General features: G+C 36.8%; 1 protein-coding gene across 2 annotated transcripts in view; it reads left to right on the top strand.

Moving 5' to 3' along the window:
* The window catches only part of SKIC3 (SKI3 subunit of superkiller complex), a 48,394-nt gene that overhangs the window by 862 nt on the left and 33,663 nt on the right, over window positions 1-13,869 (top strand). Inside the window, exons 2-11 of one of the 2 annotated variants that reach the window (XM_026795081.2) lie at window positions 450-544; window positions 1,076-1,219; window positions 2,260-2,351; window positions 2,962-3,037; window positions 4,667-4,807; window positions 6,843-6,941; window positions 7,042-7,150; window positions 9,032-9,172; window positions 10,577-10,678; window positions 13,444-13,577. In XM_026795081.2, coding sequence (XP_026650882.1) covers window positions 450-544; window positions 1,076-1,219; window positions 2,260-2,351; window positions 2,962-3,037; window positions 4,667-4,807; window positions 6,843-6,941; window positions 7,042-7,150; window positions 9,032-9,172; window positions 10,577-10,678; window positions 13,444-13,577 — 1,133 coding nt within the window. Of the gene's footprint in view, window positions 1-446; window positions 545-1,075; window positions 1,220-2,259; window positions 2,352-2,961; window positions 3,038-4,666; window positions 4,808-6,842; window positions 6,942-7,041; window positions 7,151-9,031; window positions 9,173-10,576; window positions 10,679-13,443; window positions 13,578-13,869 lie in introns of both variants that reach the window. The other variant, XM_014268893.3, reaches the window with a different exon arrangement.

The following is a 13,869-nucleotide window of genomic DNA, read 5'->3' on the forward strand; positions in this document are numbered from 1 at the left end:
GACAGATAGCCACGGTGCTGCTGTGGAACGCTCACAGAGAATACCCTGGTTCTTAGCAGCCTCTGAAACACTTTTCTCGGGCCATAGGTGTCTTAAACACGGTTCACTGCTTAGTTTCTTTTTAAAAAGGATGTGTGGCCTAACTGCAGGCTCTCAAAACACCTCTTCCTTAAATTTATCTTGACTTGTACAAAAAGTTTCACTCTTGGATAGCTACTTTGTATCATGTAACTCTTTGGAATAATGAGTGAATTCTGCATTGGAGCTAAGTCGTAGTAGTTTCAACTATGCCATCTTTTCATTAGTTTCTGGTGCTGTACACATTTTGGCATACTGCACTAAATTTCTCTCTTTAAAATAACCCCTGTGCAGTAAAGGTATAAACATTTTGTATATGTCAGAATATCTGTTTTTGCAAGAACTGATGATATGTCCTTTGTATTAAGCAGCCACGATGTCAAATAAGGAGGTGAAGGCAGCGTTGAAGAGTGCTAGAGATGCAATAAGAAATAAACAGTACAAGGAGGCCTTAAAGCATTGCAAGGTAATTAATTTTATACTTGGAAGGCAAGTTTGGGGCTTTTTGCACATTTTGTTCTTTTTCCCTCACCTCCACAGCTGTATAATTAAGAGTGCAGAGTGTAGAGTACCTTATTGATGTGATAGTTGAGATGGATTTTCAGAATTAACTTGATTGTTTGTGTTAGTTTCCCCCATGTAAACTTTTATTCCCTTTTTTTTTTTAATTTGCTGACATGTGGCCGTAAGAGTATTAAGTCTAGAATGATAGAGATAAAAATCCATTTCTAATCCAGACCTCCTAGGAGTGCTTTAATTGCTGGGCTACAGCACTAACTCAACATCAGATGTGAAGCATCCTCTAGTGTAAGAAACTGAAGTTACTAATCTCAGCGTCTTCCTTAAAATTACTTAACTCCTAATATTGCCATATAAAATAATTCACCAAACTGTATTGATAAAACTCAGTACATGAATATGTAAGTTACATTTCTTTAATCAGATTAATCTTTAATAATTTCTTTAATCATTTTTTACTTAAAATTGTGTGGTTTAGGCAGTCTTGAAGCAAGAAAAAAATAACTACAATGCTTGGGTATTCATTGGCCTGGCAGCTGCTGAGTTAGAGCAGCCTGATCAGGCCAAAGGAGCATACAAGAAGGCTATTGAACTTGAACCAAACCAGTTACTGGCATGGCAGGTATGTGAATATCCAATTTTTGTTTCCCTCAAAAGTATCACTATGGAGTTAAATATAGGAATAAAGCAGAGTTAAGTCTTGTATCTTGTTTTCTTGAGGCCCTTAAGTTCCAGAGAAGCTTTGGAGTAGATGGGGTTTTCTGTTAGTTGTGTGTCCAATGTAAAATCATGGTGAACTTTATTTTCAGTACATCTGAGTTTGTATTTCTTATGTAGACTACACAGCGGTGAGACATGCAAGGGAGAGCACTAATTGAAACAAATACAGTAAATTTGTCCAAAAATTTCTATGCTTGTAGCTCAATAAACACCTGGCAGTTCTTCTCTTACGGATCGAAAATGTTTTATCTGATGCTTTCAGCATCAAGTGGATTGTTAATGAATGTTATTGTTACTTGAAATCAAAAAGTTTACATTTAAAACAGCTGTGTGGTGTGTGCATTAGAGCCTATTGCAATGTACATTTACAACCTGCAATTTTGTTATGTATTAATTCATGAAACATAAGATTTCATATTATATATCTGTTGCTGATATCAACAGTCAATATTTCTCTAAGATAATAAAGTTCTTAGTATTTTCAGTAAAAATGGTATTTTAAAGTATAACTGTTGGGGCTTGAATTCAGTATATGTTGAAATTTCCTCACTTTTGCTATTAGTTTCTGGCTTTCTTGATACAATACTTGGGTGTGTATATATGTTGTTATGTATTTTGCATATTACATATACATATATATATATGTGGTTATAAGGCCCAGTGAAGTTTTATATTGTCTTTTGTGCAGACCAGATCAAGTAACCGATACAAGTTTCAAAAAATTGTTGTTATTAGTAAAGAAATTGAAGAAAGCTTTTCACTTAAAATAAGTGGATTGAGTAGGCTGTGCAGAATTCTGCACAGTGATTACTGCCTTTACACTTGACCCCATTGAAGGCAATGGAATATTTTTTGTATACAGAACAGGTAGCATTCTCATAAAACATAAGCATTGTCAAATCTTGCTTCCTTTACTTTTTTTTGTTGGTTTTTTTTCTTAAGGGGTTAGCAAATTTGTATGAGAAACCCAACCAAACAGATGTCAAAGGAGACTTAGCAGATGTGTACCAAAAACTCTTGGAACTTCATGAAAGGTAAAGAATATTGAATGCTATAAATTCAGTCTAAAGATCTCTAGTTCAATGAATGCCATTGGTGGTATAGAGTATAGACTTTGAGTTTTTGAAGCCTTCTCACATCAGTAGTTCAGCCCTTGTGCTAAGGTTTTCTCTGCTTAGGTAAGTTTTCTTTTTCCTGTTCCTTTTGGTAGAGCAAAAACTCTCTTAGCTTACATGTACTTGAGGCTAGTAGTTTATGGAATTCCATGTTATCCTATTCCTGTCCAAACTTGAAGCATTTATCTCTGATAGGTGATTGCCTGCATTAATAAGAAGGCTTATTTTTCACTGCTTTAAGATCACAGAATATGTGTCATGCAATTTGTAGAGGCACAGTTCTAACAAATCTGGCTCAGCTGTCACTGTAGCTGACTGGAGTGCTTGGTTACTTTGAAAACTGATCCAAAAATCCATAAAAGTTATTTTTTTTGTTCAGAGCAATGAATAAAACTTATTGGGCAATTTTTAGTATGTAGTCTAAATATGAGTTTGACAACTGAACTTACTGAAAATTATTTGTCAGAATTTGAAAAGCATTACACTGTTATATAAAAACTTGTTTTGGGGGGATTTTCTTCCTTTCTAGTGGTGACAAGCAGAAATGGTGTGATATATGTAACAAGCTTGTGGAACTATACCATCAAGAAAAGAAATATTTAGAGGTAGGTCAAGCACTTTCTTACTTCTAACAATTATTTTCCATTTGATCTAACTACTTTTCATCACGAAACCCCCATTCTTATGGGCCACAGACCACTTAAGATCTCCTTGTGGACCACAACCAGGAGGAACTGATTTTAACTGTATTTTGTCTTTTCCACTGGGTGAGACTTAGATGCAATCCATTAAACTGACAGAACTGGCAAAGACTATTATTATTGAGAATGAAAGGGCAGAATATCATCCTTCTGTTGTATTTCTAGAAGTGAAAAGTGGTATTAAATGTAGTATGTGTGGGTCAGGTGTCCTTTGCCTGGCTTGGCCAGTGCTGTGTGTCCGATGAGCCTTTCACTGGTGGGTGATCCCTTCCTAGGCTATTACTGAAGCTTCATTCTAGAGCGTAGGGTGGGGTATGTACACAGCCTGAACTTGATTGCATATGTCTTCTGTACTGCATTCCCAACACAATGATAAGGACACAAAAAACCTCTTCAGAGCAACACAAGCTTTGCAGAAATCATTGTGACTCTAGTCAGTACCGGGAGGTGGAGTTGTCAACAGTCATGTTTCCTGCAATCTCTGTAGTATTGTTACAGAATGTCTATTTTGGAGGTATGCACTTTGCTCTTTCAAAAGGCTGTTTTCTTACCTGGTGGTGCATGATTGTATTCTATGTCATCTTCCCCCCTCTCCTCCAGCAATGGAACATGGAAAATTTTACATAGCACGGAGCATGGGGCTGAAGGCTATCAGTTAACTCCAAAACCTCATTGTATACCAGCTTCTTAAACTAAATTTAATGCTGATAGTTTAGCATATGAAGGCAGACTAACTCTATATGGAACAAGAACCTGAAGTTAGGCTTCAGGGTCCTATTTTTTCTTTCCATTTTTGTTGACTTTTCCATGCTGGAATTTCAGTGTGAACTGCTCCTTTTGTTCTCTTTCTGTTTGTAATGCCCTAGATATTTAGGTTTACTTTTACTGTTGGTTTCCTCCAGGAATCAGAGTTAGAATTCATATACTCTTGATGTTGTCTAGCTTACTTACTGTACTTTGGAAGGTAGAGAGGTTGCACGCAATGCATTGGGACTCGCTATTTGTTTAATCAGAAAGCAAATAAATCTGGGTTAGTGAGTAACTGTAAATGTTACTATGTTGTCTACCCTAGAGTGATAGAGTTTGATACCAAAGGGGTAACCCAAGAATGAGGAATTCTACTGTGTGTGCGCACTTTTGGCAAAGAAACAGGGTGTACAGGATCTGCTTTCTGAGCAAGGACAAAAGGAAGATAAGGGGAGGTCATCTGGCTTAGGAATGCAGTGCTGCCTAAACAAGACTATAAAAGACTGAACCAGGGGAGGGATTTATGGTAATAAACGATTATGATATCTATTATGACTGTGTATAAGCAATGCACTTGCAGAGGATCGGAATGCCCACCAGGTGGAGCAGTCCCCCGTGCATCCCTTACCCAGTAAATTAAATAATGCTGATTTCTTAAAGCTGCATTGGTATTAAGGAGTTTATTTACCCAGTTTTCAGTGAATTTTGGTGACAAGTTGACTACTTATATCGGACTTTCAGCTCTTTAAAGAGTAATCAGCATAGGTCATTTGTTCCTGTTGACAGGTGGCTGAAACTTGGCAGAAACTAATAAGGATGAAGCAGGAGGAAGGTGCAGAAAAGGCAGAGCTTCATCAGCTTTGGAAGAAGATGATCCAGTTACTGAAAGACAGTACAAGGAACCAGGATAATAAGACTGGGCAGTTGGTAATGTTTCTCACTCCTTGTTCAGCTAGGTACATATATATGTCCAGTGCACCTAGTAATTGCGGCCTGTTTGTCTGAATTGACTGTCTCAATGTTCAGAGGTACTAAATTTCTGAGGAAAAGTTGGGCAGCTTTACATTTTGACAGAAACAGCAACTGTGCAGCAGCCTGAGATAAGCCTTAGGTGTAATGAGTCACCTAAGTTCTTCACAAATTGTTCTAGCATGGTTTGTTCTACAGGGTGTAGTCCTTCACTAGCAGACTGCTCCAGCACGGGTCTTTTTCTTACTCTCACATATTCTTACCTTTCTCTCTGCCTGTAATTGCTGTTGTACTGGTTTCTTCCCCTTCTTGAATCTGTTATTCCAGAGGGACTCCCAGCATTGCTGATGCTCTTGACCTCAGCCAAGCATGTCTGTCTTGAAGCCAGCTGCATCAACTCTGTTGGACATGGGGAAGGTTTCTAGCAGCTTCTCATAGAACCCACCCCACTTAGCCTCCCTCTAGCAAAACTTTGCCACACATAACCAATACAGATGTTCTTCAAAAAAACAAACTCCCCCCTGCTTTCATCCAAGTAGGAAGAAATGGATTTGTAAGGTTTTTCCGTTTCTTTGTACCTATTCTTTTTCCTAGATAGAAATATTTTGGATGAAATTTTCTTTTCTCCTCTAGGTATTAAGCTTTAACTACTTAGGAAAGTGTCAAAGCTGATTGAAACCAAACAGAATGATCATGAGTCCTCTGTGGACAAAGTTAATTTTGTTTTATCTGATTTATCTGTTCTTGGAAGATGAACTTCCTTCAGCATGAAAGGTGGAAATGTATCACCTGATAGCAGTGTTTCAGAAAGGAGAAAATACAAATTGAAGTTATTTCAGATAGCAGAAAATTGAATCTGTATCTCTACTTTTAAAAAAGCAAAGGCTTTGACTTCAAGCTAGTGTAGAAAAGAGGTACTGCAGGCAGCACTGCTTTTTTGGAAAGGAGAAATAACTTCAAAATATTTTTTAAATAGCATAAACCTCAGGAATAAGTTTCACATGCAAATCCACAGCTTATTGCAGTTTCAAGTAAAGCACTTGAATGTGGAAGGCTGCGAACCTGAAAGCAACACACTTCAGTATTTCTCTAGTGACAAGCTGTGTACAACTTTGTTTAGCATGGTTGTTTGTAAGCCTGCACTCTGGTCCCTGTGTTGCCCAAAGCGTCAAGAAAAAAAGATTAGACTAGACTTCTAGATTTCTAGACCAGAGTGGGAAGAGAGGCTGACAGCTAACCTTACAGGATAGTAACCTAATTTCCTTCTTTGAATTGGGATTAGGTTTGAAGAACAATCTATGTTCTTAAAAATTTTAGCTTCCTTGTACCATCTTATGTTTTGTGGCAAGCAATGTTGTGTTTTGTTTTGAAGCAATAATATTATTGCTTCATCTTGCACTAGACAATTTTGATGCTTTAGATGCTGAGTGCTGCTTCATGATAAGAAACTTGCTTTATGTCTTTCTCTGTTCATTGCACTAGTGTAAACTTCTAAAGTAGGATCTAGGTAATAACATGTAAGTACCCACTTTAATATGGAAGGACTGGAAAGCATGTTATCTCCTCTAAGGAGCAGATAACTTTGGGTTTTCCAAGTTTGGAGGAGACTGAGGGGTGCCTCTATTGTCTGCAGCTTCCTGAGCAGAGGAAGTGGAGAAGGAGGTGCTGAGCTACTCTTTCTGGCAGCTAGTGATGGAATGTGTGGGATGGGTTCACCGGACTTGACATGTGGCATCATTTCTTTACCAAAAGGGTGGTCAAGCATTAAAGCAACCTTCCTAGAAATTCAATTATGTCCCAAATCTATCAGCATTCAAGAGGCATTTCGTCATTGCCCTTAATAACATGTTTTAGCTTTTGGTCAGATCTAAAGTGCTGAGGCATGTGGACTAGATAATTGTTGTATGTTCCTTCCAACTGAATTATTCTATTCCATGAAGATAACATTTCCCTAGAATATTTGTTTTGCACTCCTGATTTTTTGTTATTTCAGCTTTTGACTGCATTTGAACACGCGCTGCATTCTGCTGACACTGTTCCTGGTGAAGACCACCAAAATCTTTACAAAGACTTCATACAGTGCTTGTCTAAAGTAAGGTTATGTTAAAGCATCTTTCTAGTAAGAAAATAGATCTGTTATTTCACATCTGAGAACTCACATAAATAACTGTTCACTCTTTTTTCCTTTCTAGTTTCCTCATGAAGTCACTAGGTTGGAAAAGGCTTGTGATGATATGATGGCTTTGTACCCTTCTATGACTTACCCTTTGGAAATACTTTGCTTGCACTTTGTTCAGTCAGGTGAGTATGATGGATTTAGGCATTTTGAGGGCTGAAATTTTTTAAATAGTTGATTTTGTGACAAACTGTTTGCAAGTTTTTACCTTTCACAAGGACTGTACAAGTACTTTCTTTACTTCTGTGTTATGTTTCTGAAAATAAAGTGTTTGGTCCTATGACTTGTCATTTCCTTGCCCTGTAACTGAGTAGTGACTGTAAGTGACAAAAACTACTGTAAGGGATGTCCAGCTCTTTGAAGTTTCAAAGAAAAATGCCTCACTTGAAAGCAGCCTCTCTGGATAAATGAATATTAGCTTCTTGACCTTTTGAGAAAAAGTGAAAGAGTGTTAGCCAGTGCTCTGATGTTCACGATGAGCTATGCTGAGGTTATTCTTGACACATATTCTCTTCCATCACAAAAAAACCCCACAAAAACCCAAAACAAACAAACAAAAAAAACCCAAAACAAAACAAAAACAAACAAAAAACCCACAAACAAATAACCCCCAGATAAGCATTTGTGCAACTATGTTAGAGATTGTGCCTTGTGAGTAGGGAATAACAGATCTGTTTAGATATATATTCTGAGTAGAAAAGGAGACTCTTTGAGGGGAAAAAGACAAAACCTGGTGTGTTCAGAAGTGCAGGGATCTGAAACTATGCATTACTATTTTTTAGTCATTTATTGAACAACATTGCAATATCGTTGGACACTTTCTCATAATTTTCAAAGGTAATTATTAGAATTTAGCTTTTTGTTTTGTTATTTAAGTCATCAGAAGTTATTTTATTTCTTTTTAAAGCAAGGAGACCAAGTCAGAAAAAAAAAACCTCTAGAAATAACTTTCATCTTAGGTAGAAAAAGGGGTTTTCCTGTTTTGAAGAAATGGAATATGATAGCAAAATACAGCAAGTGAGAATTTTTCACTTTGTTTTGGAAGCATGAAGACAAATGAGGCCCAGACTCACAATTTGTAAAGTATTTGAAAATGCTTTACATTTTGGAGAAATGGGCAGAAACTAGTTTTCAAAAGAAAAGATTAGTGCAGTTCTTGTATACTAGCACTCTGGCAATATCTCATTGTCCCACAAGCTTCTTGGAGGGGAAGGATGCTGCTGGTGTTTTAGAAAGGCTGTTTGTTTAGGTCTGAGTCATGTTTTAATCCTTCATGTCCTGCACTTCTCACAGGCTTGTTAATTTAAGTGCATTGTAAAGTCACCTTTAGCAAATGCAGATGAAATCAACTGTTATGCCACATAAATCAGTAATTCCTTGAAGAAAATAATAGCTTGAAGGTTGTTGCAACAAGTCACAAAGTTCCTGTCAGTATTGCCAAGTCTACAATCACAGCTAAATGCAGGCATCAGAAGTTAGTGGCGTCAGTTAAAATTAAGCTAAAACATTAAATGATATTTACATGAAATGAAATTTATATTAAATGAAATTACCTTTCACAGCAAGGTAATTTCAAAAAGCTTATCACAGCAAATTAGCAGGTACACAATGTCTCTTCTGGAAGGAAATTTTATTGATTTATTTGTGACAGATTTTGGCATGTGCACTTTCAGCTGAACTTACATGAAAAGCATATTATTATTTAACAATATTTAATATTATTATGTTAATTATTTATTAATAAAGGGAGTATACCTGGAGTAATTTAGCCAAAGTGATTATTCAGGTTTCAGACTCTCAGTTTATTTTGTGGACGCAGTACTGAGTATTTAGGTTACTTCTTGGGTTTTGGTTCTTTTATGGGATAGGGGATGGTAAGTGTGTAGAGCCTTTGGAAAATCACTTTGAACTCAAAAGGATAATGATCATTTATATGGATAAGGTAAGCTGTTGCAGTTATTCTTTTAATCTAAAACCCTACAAAACGTGTCTTTTTCTGAAACCAGGTACTTTGCCGGAAAAGGCCCTGCACTGTTTCTCTAAACTTTTGGAGATGGATGCAAGCAGTGGTCCAGGCATCATTGGTTTTGGTATAAAATGCCTCAAAGAAAATAAATACAAGGAGGCTGTTAAGAGTCTTACTGAAGGTAAATGTATAATATGAGATGTGAGTAGTCTGTAACTTGAACACTAGATTATGTTGAAAATTTAGGGAATCTTATACTTTCATAGTAGTTTGAAAATTCTAAGACCAGCTGGATTTTAAAAGAATGCTGAACACTTCATCTGATTTTGTTGAAATGTTTGATATATAGCTTTAAGTATAGCATCTCTAAAGCCTTTCATTTGTGTTATAGTAAGCTCTGTAATGTTTTAAGGTAAACTGTTTTTAATCCTACTGTTATTGGGAAAATAATTATATGAAACGCTAACTGGAACAATAGCAGTAAATGAAGGAATGTGAAATTTATGAAGTAAAATGTAATGCAACCTCTCTAGTAGAGTCACTGCATTTCTCTGCCTGAGCAAAGATGACTTTTCTCTGAAGTTACTTCATTTTCAGTTGGGTAAAGACTCACGCTGAGTATTTAGAGAGAAATATTGTAAGAGTTTTTTCTGTTTTGTTGTTCTGCAGTAACTATATTTGCTGAAGACTTGGCTTACTCATCTGTAACTTAACTTGCTTGTATTGAAATGGCAAAACTCTTTCTAAAATACTCATTAAGTATACTAGTGGAAAAATGAGACTGCCCACCCTCACTAGCTGCTGTGGCAGCTAACAGTGGAAACTGGGTAAATAATTGGGATGTAAGCATTCATGAGTCAGTCAGACTATGCTGTGATGTCCTGCATCCATTCTTCTAGATTTAGAATAAGATTGTTTCTGAAATTTAATTTTGGAATATTCTACAGTGAAACAACATCTTGCCTAAAATATGAAATAAAAGTTTCATGTGCCTAAGAGCGCATGAAGAGGAAAAGGTATTCCTTGGAAAACAAATTATTCTGGCTTAAATGACCATGTTTTGAAAAAGATAGTATTCTATTTTAATTAATATTAAGTTGTTTTTCTGTTTTTACTTTTACACATAGACTTTGCTTACAGCAGAGGGAATGCAAAGAGAAGGCTCTTGGTATAATGTGTAAATGTAGAGAGTTTGAAAATCATCTTTTCCAACGAGCCATGTGTTTGTACCTTAGGTGTTGAGGCTTCCAGGGATTACTTGGTAATTATACATCAGAAGACAGAAATTCAGTTTTATTAGTGAGTCTTAATTAAGGCAGATTCATCAGAAAGTTTCAGTATATGTAATGTTATATGCAAAATTAAGCCTAACTTACATGCTTTCTGCTTTTTGCCTTGTTGCATGGAGGCTTCTGTGTCCAAAACAGTCTAAAATAAGACTCAGAAAAAATTATGGCAAGTCTTAACTATCTGATTGATAATATGTTTTTGATGGCATTATATGGAAATAATATGTATCTACTTGCTACGGTGTTTTTGCAACTCTAAGCAATTTTTTAAAGTGTCTTTTTTAAACTCTTACTAGGTTTGCAGAAGACTAAGCAGTGTCCAGCTGCATGGTATTATCTAGCAGAGGCACAGATGAAGATCCATGAACACAGGAATGCTGTCCTGTCCTGCAATCAAGGTAACTGCCTGCTACTTTAAAGAGCAGTTCCAGTGCTGCACTGCTTTATGTAGTCCAGCCAGCGTGGCCTTGGTATGGTAGGTCTGAGTTAGCAGTAGTCACAGTCCCTTGCTTCTTGCAGTCTCAAGCTGGTGCTGTCTCTCTTGGTTTATGAGAGCTGAAAAGCACTTTATGGTGCTTAGTCTCAGGAACAGAGAAAATACTTGGCTAAGTGGATCCAGAAAGCTGTCTGATGGTTAATATTTGGAAGGTTTACGTTTTCTGCTGTGCTGCTTCTGCTGGTGGTTGACTAATGCTGGCAAATGACAGATTGCCTGAAACCACAAGGTAGGTGTCACAAATATTTAGCCTGGCAGATAATCATGGTTTAACGTGAAAAACAAATTTTTAATCAAATTGAGGTAAAACACAGAAAGGATGTGTAGTATAGCTGGATCTGAAGAAACTCACTGAGTGTAAAACTTCATCTGTGCTAGCTGGCAGTAAGGGCAATTATTGCCATCTAGGATGCATATCTCAGCTGAACAGGGCCACTCTCTGTGATTATAAATGAAGGGGCAGCTGAAGTGGACTTCTTTTGTGGCAGGGAGAAATGCAGTGAAAAGTTTTTAAGAAAGACTGGAAGAAGTAAAAGAAGCCATCAGACCTGGCCAAACAATTATGGGAAATCAAGCAAAAGTAGTTACTGGTAAGGGGAATTCAAAAGACCTGTGAACTTGGGTGGAGGAAAAATGAAAGCGGAACAAAATAGGTAAAAAAGAAATTTATTAGAATGAAAATAAGGAAGTTCTTTTCCCATCTGTGTTCAGTGTGGAAGATCTCAGGGTGACTTTGTACTGTGACTCTTCTTTTCAGCAGATTGATCTAACAACTTGTCTATGATTACAGTGTTAACAAGGGCATGTCTAAAACAAGACAAGGAAACATAGCATTAAGGAACTATGAGTTACCAACTTAGGAATTGACTGAGATGAAAATACTGAAGTTTTAAGGGGTTCCATAATTGATTACTGAAACTGTCTTGGCACCCAAATACTTGAAAGTAGGTGACGTGGCTCTGAATTTTAAAAAGGAAAGTTGAGGGAAAACACTGACAGGTCTGGTATATTTAGTGGTTGAAACAGTGTAAACTGAAACAGTAGAGTTAAAGAATTTATGTAGAAAAATGTTTTGGGGTAGACAGCAACTTTTGAGAGTTGCTAATTTAGAACTCCTTCAAGGAGCTTATGAGCTCATAAATAAAGGAGGTTTCCAGGTGGTAATTGGTAATATCCCATACTTGACTGTTAGTAGCCTTGGGTTAAGAAGCAAAGCTGTAACTTTGGGTTTTTTCTTGTAAGTTAAAAGGTAGAGCGCAGTATAGTAATTATGTCTGTTTTCAGGCTGGAAGGAGGTATCCCTGACATTTTCCCTGACACCTGTGCTGTTTATGAATGCTGAGTAATAGGGTTACAGTTTGCTGCTATGTAAAGTAGACTGCAAAACCTTGAGATGTTTACCAGAGTGCATAACTGAGTCTCAAGACTATAGAATTTTATTCATTATTTTAAATGCAGAATAATAGAGTTGTGGGAAGAAGTGTTCTCACAAAGCTACCCTACACTCTCACTGAAGAAAAGTGCAGAAGGTCTTCATTCGGTATGAAAAAGTAGGACTGTTTCTTTCGCCTGGTGTGCTTTACAGGCAAGTCAAATATTAGCAATTTCAGAGAAGGGAATGGTTAGTGAAACATACCATCAACACACAGTAGCTTTAAGAACTTCAGCAGCTTAATAAAATCCCTGTGTAGTTTTGGTAACTATCTACTCCATCTCAAAAAGAAAATAAGAGTAGGAGTTAATAGACTAGAAGTGAGGTTGGTCACGTGGGCTAGAAACGGCACCATATGAGAACAAGTAAATAATCTGTCAAGTCCTTTTGTAGCCTGGAGAAGAGATAATTTTGAACTCTGTGAAGATACAAATTATGTGGAATATAAATAAAAATTGAGTGTTTTGTTTTCGTCTGTGAGGTCTGGCTAGTGCCAAATGCAGCTAAAATGTCAAGCTCAGAGCAAACAAAACAAGTTTTGTTTTTCAATGCAAAAAGTTAAGTTCCTTGCTGAAAGGTGCTCTTGATGCAGAAATTTCTCTTGAGTCCAAAACATGTCGAAAGTCAGAGATAATTTTGGGAAAACGTTGCTTTTTACTTGTCCTGTCTTAGTGACTGTATCAAATGAGACAACAGCTCATTGTACATGAAAATAAATACACTTGAGTTACACAGGAAGTTTATGCCTTTGGAGATGCTCAACAGAGAGGCCTTCCATCTCTGAAGTGAGATGATACTATGTATTCAAAAAGTAATTGGAATTCTGTGAAGGGTTACTTTGTAACTTTTACAGGCATCAAGGTAAATCCCTGTTTTCAGTGGTATTCTTTCATTTGAGCACTGAAATGGGGAACAATTTGTCTGTTGAAAGGTCATTTTTTCCTTAGAACTCTAATGAGCAAAATTATAGCACCTAATTTTTAAAGCCAGCAGCTAAAAAGCAATCAGTATACATACATCTGAGATGACTTCCTAGAATGGACTTAATTGTTAAACTTGAATGGATAAAAATTTTACAGGACAATTTGTTATTTATGGGGGAGAGCAGTCTGAATGGTGTTCTATTAGGCAGAAAAAATGTAGTTAACAAGGTTTTAGAAATATTTGGAAGAATGCTGCTCTGTGTACTTCTTCTTTTCTCATTTAACTTGATGAAAGGTTCTTCTTGTCAACAGCTCTTGAGGCTCTTGGAACTCCTGAGGGTCCTAATCTTCGGTGGAAGAACCTTGTCTTTCAGTTGAAAGCAGAGACTTTGATTAAAATAGCTGATGCTGATGCTGCAGAAGAAGCCATTAAAGCACTTGAGCAGGTATTTTTATTGACTATAATGTTTGGGGTTTTTTTAATATTACAAGGTGCCCTTATCTTTCTGTACTTAAGGTACCTGGCCTCCTTTCAACTTTGTGGTTTAGACCATTCCTGCCAGCTGTCATGTAATTCAGACATGTCTTCCATTCCTGCTTTTCCAGGCTTTGCTGCAGCTCTTTTTCATTTGCAGTTTTAATTTTGGAAGCTGTCACTTTTGACTTTGCCTGGTCTTGCTCACTGTTGCTGGTTTTGTGCTGTTACCCATCTTAATTTGAATTCATGTTATCTCCCTA

The sequence above is a fragment of the Zonotrichia albicollis genome, chromosome Z (genome assembly GCF_047830755.1).
Source record: "Zonotrichia albicollis isolate bZonAlb1 chromosome Z, bZonAlb1.hap1, whole genome shotgun sequence".
Classification (NCBI taxonomy): Eukaryota; Metazoa; Chordata; class Aves; order Passeriformes; family Passerellidae; genus Zonotrichia; species Zonotrichia albicollis.